The sequence below is a fragment of the Camelina sativa genome, chromosome 11 (genome assembly GCF_000633955.1).
Source record: "Camelina sativa cultivar DH55 chromosome 11, Cs, whole genome shotgun sequence".
Lineage (NCBI taxonomy): Eukaryota > Viridiplantae > Streptophyta > Magnoliopsida > Brassicales > Brassicaceae > Camelina > Camelina sativa.
In genome coordinates, this window is record NC_025695.1 from 22,027,542 (window position 1) to 22,036,328 (window position 8,787).

An 8,787-nucleotide genomic window follows, 5' to 3' on the forward strand; every position below is an offset into this window, starting at 1 on the left:
CAACTGGCCCTGGTGTATTTGATGCTTTGTTTTCCAGTTTCTCCATGATACTTGTGACCGAGGTTCGTGTGGTTTTGTTTATATGGTTCAAGCCTAGGGTGATTGATTCTTTAGTTTGGAGAAACTTGATATATCTTTGTTTCTCTTCATCATTATTATGTCAGATTGGGGATGAAACGTTTATTATAGCGGCGTTGATGGCTATGCGACATCCTAAAGCTACTGTTTTATCGGGTGCACTTTCTGCTTTGTTTGTTATGACTGTAAGTGCAAGATCACTTGAATAGTTTCTTTGAGAAATCTTAGTTAACTAGAAAGGGTTACTTGTCTGATATCTATGATTCTCATGATTTCGATTTAGATTCTTTCCACTGGACTTGGTAGAATAGTGCCAAACTTGATATCAAGGAAGCACACCAACAGCGCTGCTACAGGTATGTCCTTCTCTCATATCATATGGTTTGAACACTGTCACACTTTATATTTTTTTGGTTTTTTAAAGTTTCTATTAGCTTAAAATTTTTGAGAGCGCTATGCAACTATATGATTATGAATTTTGTCGTCTTAAAATGTACTGTCTGAAGCATAGTATCTATCCACTCATCTTTTAGTGCATCTTGTGATTATGATTTTGCAAACTCAAGTTTTCTTGAACTGTATATCTTGGTATCTAAGTTTATTTGATACCTGGTGAAATGTAAGGATAGTTGATTCATTTAGTAGAGAAGTACTATCCAAACTGATTACTTCAATTTAATCACAAGATGAGTGGATAGTAAAATTTTTGTGAATCCGTAAACCAATTTAATGTTGTAATAGTATCTGCATTATCATTGGGCACATAATTGTAAGTTTTGGTGACTCTTTCTTTTTAATCTGAGTCTCACTCGAAGGATGTTTCATCTTTGAATATGCAGTTCTCTATGCATTTTTTGGTTTGCGATTACTCTACATTGCTTGGAGGTCTACTGATTCAAAGTCAAATCAGAAGAAGGAAATGGAGGAAGTATGTGGATATCAAGCTACTTGTGTTTGCCAGTTGTTTGCATCTTTACAATTAAAAAGAAATTGTGCCTGACCTTATTTGCTATCAACATTTAAATTTGTCTGACTTCCCATTATCTTTGGTAAAGGTTGAAGAGAAGCTTGAGTCAGGCCAAGGAAAGACACCTTTCCGTCGCTTATTCTCAAGATTTTGTACCCCAATATTTCTAGAGGTAATCTTCTATTGGGCATATTGATGCTTTTGGTTTGTACATTAGCCGTAAACTGTTTATAAAGTTGACTATATAACCTGTCTCATGTATTATTTTTTTTTTTTTTGCAGTCTTTCATCTTAACTTTTCTAGCTGAATGGGGCGACCGTAGCCAGATTGCTACAATAGCTGTAAGAGTCATGTCTCATATCTAAGCTTCTTAGTAAAATTTACCAGTCAAATGACTTTTATCTGTTTTTTGAAGTTGGCGACTCACAAGAACGCCATAGGAGTGGCCATTGGGGCAACAATTGGACACACGATGTGTACTTCACTAGCGGTTGTTGGAGGAAGCATGCTGGCTTCAAGGATCTCGCAACGCACAGTTGCAACTGTTGGAGGCCTCCTCTTCCTCGGATTTTCAGTGTCGTCCTATTTTTATCCTCCACTATAGTAATTATGCTTTTTTCTGAAATGGGTGTTAGAGACATTGTCCAAGTAAAGTTTGTCTGTTTTTTTTTTAAAATTAAGTTTGATTTTTGTTTGATTTCAATGGCAAAAGTAACAAATCCAACGTCAATGCGTTTACATATCTTGAAGTGCAACAATCCTAATTAATAAATTTTTGAACTATTCAATTTTTCATAAAGAAATCGGGGTTGGAGTTCATGTAAAAATTGTTGCCTGATCGCCTTCATGAAGCTTCTCCCAAGCTTCGGTATGAAACTATAATAGTTTCAACTTTCAACATATTGTCCTTGGGTAAGTAAGAGATAAATCCTGAGAAGTGTTAAACCATCAACTCTATATAATATGGACAATTCTTCCGTTCACTGGATGAACTTTTCTTATTAACCCCTTTAAATTAAGAAAACAAATCTTAATTAAAGAAACAAATTTTGTAAATAAATCAATTTTAAAATTGTTAATTCTAATATTATATTATAGATTTTATTGATCACATCTAAAACTATTTTTTATAAACTCAAATCGATATATAATTTTGTTTAATTGTAAAATCTAAATCCTTACTATTCTTTTATAAACCCAAACTGACATATAATTTTGTTCAATTGTAAAATCTAAACCCTAAACACTATTTTATAAACACAAACCGACATATAATTTATTTAATTGTAAAATCTAAACGCTAACCACTCTTTTATAAATCCAAACCGACATATAATTTTGTTTAATTGTAAAATCTAAACCTTAACTACTCTTTTATAAACCCAAACCGACATATAATTTTGTTTAATTATAAAATATAGATCCTAACCATTCTTTTATAAAACCAAACAGCCATATAATTTTAAATATTATAAATTTAAGCCCTAATTCTATTTTATAAACCCAAACCAACATAAACTATACTAATAAAAAGTAGAAGCTATAAGCTCCTAAGGCTGTCCACCTAGGATTTTAAACATCCAATCGGAATTCGACATGTCACTAATTAACATTTTTAAGATTTCCAGAATTTTCTATATTAAAAATTATTTTAAACGATCAATTAGGATTTGACATGCCATTCATTAACAATTTTAAAATTTCCAGAATTTTTTAGAAAAAGGAAAAAAACTGTCCACCTAGGATTTTAAACATCCAATCAGAATTTGACATGTCACTAATTAACATTTTTAAGATTTCCAGAATTTTCTATATTAAGATATTTTTTAAACGACCAATTAGGATTTGACATGCCATTCATTAACATTTTTAAAATTTCACTAATTTTTTAGAAAAAGGACAATTTGAAATTTATGTAAATAAAAGAACTATGTACAATATCCCACATCGGCTAGAAATTTTTTAGACAATGGTTCAGAACCATTATAAATAAGATTAATATGCTTCCAACAACAAATGGGTAGGAAAGCTTGATTTATCAGACGTCCAAGTTTAAAAGTTTTATTCGGTTTGATCCGGTTTTTTATCTGATCAAATTAAAACTTCAAAAAGTTTCAAAAAATATTATAATATTTAAAAAATTTAAATATTAAATATTATAAATATTGAAACTTTTAAAAGTTCTTAGCTTTTTATAAGTTTTTAAATATTATAATTTTTTAATTTTAACAGTTTAAAATATTATAAATATTGAAACTTTTTAAAAGGTTCAAATATTATATTTCGAACCTTTTAAAAGTTTAAAATATTATAAATATTGAAACTTCTAAAAGTCTTAGCTTTTAAAGGTTTCAAAATATTATAATTTTTAAATTTTAAAAATTTCTTAACATTTAAAAGGTTTTTGAAAAATTATAATTTATAAATTTTAAAAGTTTAAAATATTATAAATATTGAAACTTGAAAATTTTAAAAGGTTCAAATATTAAAAATTTTTAAACTTCATAAAATGTTTTAAAACATTACAATTACTTAACCTCCATAGAAATTTGAAGACATTATATCTATACTAATAAAAAGTTGAAGCTATAAACTCCCAAAGGTGTCCATATAGAATTTAAAAAAAAATCAATAAGAATTAGATATTTCATTAATAACATTTTTAGAAATATAGTAGTAATCTATATATTAAGATTTTTATAGAAAAAAAAGTAAAATCTATAGAAATAAAAGAAATATTTACAACATCCCACATCGGCTAGAAAATTGTAGACAATGGCTGAGAACCATTATAAATAAAACTAATATGTTTTTAACTATAAATTTATCATGTTTGATTGATTTATGCTTATTTATCAGGTTTCCAAATTTAGAAGTTTTATTTGATTTATTTTAGCAAATTAAAATTTATAAAGGTTTAAATATTTAATATAGAATATTTAGAAATATTATAAATACCTCCATAAAAATGTTAAAAAGCTATAATTATTTAAACTCTATAAAAAGTTAAAGTGTCATTAGTATTTAACTCAAAAAAATAAAATGTTACAAATATTTAAACTACATTTAAAGTTTGAAATATTTTAAAATTTTAATCTCTATTAAAAATTTAAAAGTTTAAGAATTACAAAATATTATATATCAAATTTTTAATATCTTGAAAATATCTTACTTATCTCCGTTTGTGCTTTATATATCTTATGAGCTGTAAAACATGTTTTTGTGTATGACTTTACAGATGATTTGATATTTTCGCAGTAAATTTTTATTTTCAAGTCTAAAAAATAAGGATTGACGTCGCAAGACCTTGATTTGATGTTATTTGAGTTTAAAAAAGAAGGATTGACGAAAAACATAAATATTGTTTTAACTATATATGTGTTCATATTACTTTCTCAGCAAGTAAGGATTTTGGTTTGAGAAGTTTCAAACCGTGTGGATCTATAATCGAATAATATGGATGAAATTATCAATAATTGGGTGCATGTGTTGACTATGCTGGTTTTCATGAATTGCACAATTTTTATGAGAAAAGATATGATTTTGGTTTTGGAGTTTGATGTGTTAACAAGTTGTGTGGTAGTCTAAAAAAAGGTTTTTCAGTGGAAGAATGTGAAGAAGTTGACGAGGAAGAACAAGAAGAAGAGTATAACGAAGAACCGGACGGTAAAAGTAATGATGACAATTACCATAAAATTTGACAGTGAAAATGACAAGAAAAAAATATAAAGAATAATAAAACATTGAATAAATAACACGAAAACATAGGTGATAGCGATCAATTAAATATGAAAAACGAGATAAATTCATGATTATAAAAGTGTTCCGTTTTCTGGTGGTCAAAAAAATAATTTAGGATATGTGATGTCACCACTTTGATCCATTTCGTCTGGACGTCGAGTTAAATTCATGATTTTAAAACACAACTGATTTTTATATTTTTAAAAAGTGTGTATTCGAAATTTTTTTTTCCTTAATAGTAATTTAAAGTTTTCTATAAGATAATATTTCATTACCGTCAGCAATCATATATAATTTTTATCAAAATATATCAAATAAACCCACGCGTAGCGTGGGTTCAAAACCTAGTTTCTTTAATAAAAGATCTACATAATTTGTTTCTTTAATTTGTTTTATCCTTTTATTTTAATTTTGATTTATGTTTTAAAATATAATATGACATGGCATATTGTTGTATTTTAATTGGTTAATTAAGAGGGGTTTGGATGAGAATTGTGGACCGCTATGTCCACCTAAAACTCCATAGGACATCTGAGAGACTGGAAGTTACGTTCCACTCTCGTCCTCCACGCATCAGCAAAAGTAGGATCAGTACCTCTCGAAAACCGCTTGGTACCAATGTTGTTCATCTCTCTCAGCATACTAACATAAGGAGAATGAACTCCTACATCCGCAGCTACTGGCTGCTGCACCCCCGCTGCCACTGGCGGTACTACTTGAGTCTAAGCCGGTATCACTCCCGGTATCCGCTCCAACAGCTGTGTCAACAAGCCCGCAAGATCAACGTCTTCTCCAGGGGCTCCACCTGCTGTGACTCCCACACCTGGAACCCTAGCATCACCAGCAAAACCGGCACCGACACCGCCCACACCGACTCCATCAATGCCTACGGTCCTATCAGTACCCGCAGCCACACTCATGGACCCTTCCTGGAAGCCCTGCGACTCGCCAACACCCTCAACTGTCTCACTCTGGTCCACGGTATCACTAACCGTTCGAAATCTGCCCCTACCACGACCACGTCCGCGTACCACGACCAGCAACAGCATCCTCTCTAACCATCTGCACTACCATGAACAAAAGGCTAAGCAAACAATTCAACAAAACACAAAACAAAACTCACCGTGGAATCACACTGTAGGCTCGAAGAGGATGTTCTAGGACTCCATGCCATAACACAATTTTTTCTCACATAATCAATCAGAGCATGCAAATCCACAACATCTATAGCACAAAGCCTAGTGAACCCAAGCCTAGAACCGTAAGGACTCTGATACCAAACTGAAACGACCCGATCTGTTTTTTTTTGAAATAATAAATAATAATAAATACTCTAGACTAGTGGTCACATATCCACTAGCCACCTAACCACAATCAAACCAAACAGCAGAAAATATTCAATATCAATAAATCATTAATAACCAATCTTCCATAACGAGTATTAATCCATAATAAATTAAAACAATGAACCAAACAACATAGAACAAGGTACCAACAACTCTAGCAACCTAACATAAGCCGGACAACAATCAATCGAGCCACTAGAACATCCTCCTCTTCATTGCCTTGATTCCACGATCACATCTTGCCTTTACTTGCGCCACAAACACAAATTGAGATGCATGAGTATTTTATAAACACTCAGCGAGGCAATACTCCCATCTACTGGGCTATACACACAAGCAACTAAGATACCAATGTCATACACAATCAACAAACAACACAATCAAACCAGGGAACAAGTATCGTCTTCCTGGAAGAGAGGTGTCGACCGATACCAGCCGAGTGTTGACCGACACTTGTATTGGTGTCGACCGACACTGGTATTGGTGTCCACCGACCCTACCCCACAGTGTCGATCGATGTTGAATCTTGGGGTCAACCGACACCCTCCTGGTGTTGATCGACACTGCCTCTACAGTCGCGATCCGTGATATCTTGTGTTTTTGTTGGGTTTTAAGCCTTATTTTTGGGTAGTTTTGTTGCATAATCTTGTCATTCTAGTTGTTTTAGGAGCATATGCATCTAGTGTCTCATTTCTCAGGTTCTTGGAGTAATCTCACTACATTTGGAGCATTTGGACTTATTTTGGTGCAAAGAAGCAAGAAGAGTGGAGTTGGAGAAGTGACATGGACAGGAGCTAGCCGCGGCCAAGAAAATCGGCCAAACCATGGCCGTGGGAGACCATCGAGCACCACCATCGGCCAAAAGCCAACCGATTGAACTCACTTGGACCAACGAACAGGAGACACCAGCGGCCAAGTGACGGCCGAGTGAGGCCATCGGCCATGACCACCGGGTAAAGGATGACCGGTTGAACTCTCCACAACCCGGACAGGAACCACCCGCGGCCACCTCATGTGGCCAAAAGCCGGCCGATCGGCCAAAGCCTGCCCGGACAGGAACCACCCGCGGCCAGGACCACCGGCCAAAGCCTGCCCGGTTCACTTAAGTCCACACTTGTTTTAGTTTTAATCCGGGTTTGACCCAGTTTGTTTTGGGTTGACCCGGGTCCTTTTCTGTTTTCCTATAAATACTCTAACCCTATTAAGGGGAGACTGATCTTTATCTTATCTCTTGTTTAACAGCTTTTAGGGTTCTTAAACTTTTTTACTATTGGTTTGTGGATTGATTGAGTACTTCTAAGTTTTTAATAGCAATTTCTTCTTCAAATCTCTTAATCTATAATCTCTTATTATGATTTCACAAAGATCAAACTCTTTCCTTTGTGTGATCATGATGATGAGTGAGTAGATCCTTTAGAACTTTGGACTTGGTAGATTAGAGAGATAGATTATTGATCTTTTATGTCTAGGGCTTTATTTATGTGTTTCTTATCTTGTTTAGTGTTAATAATGCTAGATAACCTTGATCAAGCTTGAATCTAGACACTAGGATTTCCATGCCCATAAGGTGTTTGATGAAATTCTTGAACCAAACTATTCAAGAGCTTTGCATTCCTAGCCAATGGAAATTATTGATTAGGGTGTTTGGTGGTATTTGGACTTGTTTATAATGCATGCTTACCTTGTGATTGCCTTTGGAAATTGTTGATTATCACTTGAATTGCATAGGATCTCTATCATGGAAATGGATTGATTTGCATAAGTGTTCTTAGCCATAGGATTTTTCTTGATTGTTGCTTAGACATCTTGGATTGGTTAGCTATCTCCCAAGTCAATTACCTTGCCCAAGGTTCACTTGTTTAATCTTGATTTAAAGACTTTTTCTTAGTTGTGTCCTTGTTTGTTTTGAGTTTTTATTGCTTTGAGTTTGCTTTGTTCTCTTTCTTTAATCCATTTTGTTAGTTAAGACTGTTACAATAAACCAATTCTTGTTTAAGTTTATATTAAGCATCTTTGTGTATTCTTAGTGAGTTGATTAATGCAAATTGTGGATTGATAATTTAATTGAAGTAAAAGTACTACATCAATTTGGTGTCGTTGCCCATTTGCATTCAATTTGACCATTAGGATTTCAATTTTGCTTGAGCCTATTCATTTACTTTATATTGTTACTTACTTGGTCTGCTTTGGTGTTTTGAATTCTCTTTTGCAAGGTGTATGGACTTGAGAAGTCAAGACCAAGCAGACTTGATTGAGCGGGTTGACGACATCTACCGTTTTGAGCGAAAGAATCGCTGGTTCGCAAGACAAGCTATGGACAACAACCCTCCACCTCCTGCTGGTCATAATGGAAATGACCAGCACAAAGATGACCAAGCTCCTCTCCATCCTCCAAGACAACCAAGAGTCATTTGAACTTTTGATCAACCAAACATTCATGGGAACCGCATGGGAATTAGAGCACCTCCTGTTGAGAACAATAACTATGAGATCAAGTCAAGTCTTATCCACATTGTGCAAAGCTCAAAGTTTCATGGTTTGCCTATGGAAGACCCTCTTGACCATTTGGATCAGTTTGACATGACGTGTGGGACAGTGAAAATCAATGGTATCTCTGAAGATGCATTCAAGCTCCGCCTCTTTCCGTTTTCTCT

The 8,787-nt window shown here is 33.6% G+C and overlaps 1 protein-coding gene across 1 annotated transcript in view; it reads left to right on the plus strand.

The window, feature by feature from the left end:
• LOC104728214 (GDT1-like protein 3) overlaps positions 1-1,788 on the plus strand; it is a 3,013-nt gene extending 1,225 nt beyond the window's left edge. The window contains exons 4-10 of the mRNA XM_010447234.2: positions 3-62; positions 165-263; positions 362-434; positions 918-1,006; positions 1,134-1,217; positions 1,328-1,387; positions 1,462-1,788. Coding sequence (XP_010445536.1) covers positions 3-62; positions 165-263; positions 362-434; positions 918-1,006; positions 1,134-1,217; positions 1,328-1,387; positions 1,462-1,650 — 654 coding nt within the window. The 3' untranslated portion in view covers positions 1,651-1,788. The remainder of the gene's footprint in view (positions 1-2; positions 63-164; positions 264-361; positions 435-917; positions 1,007-1,133; positions 1,218-1,327; positions 1,388-1,461) is intronic.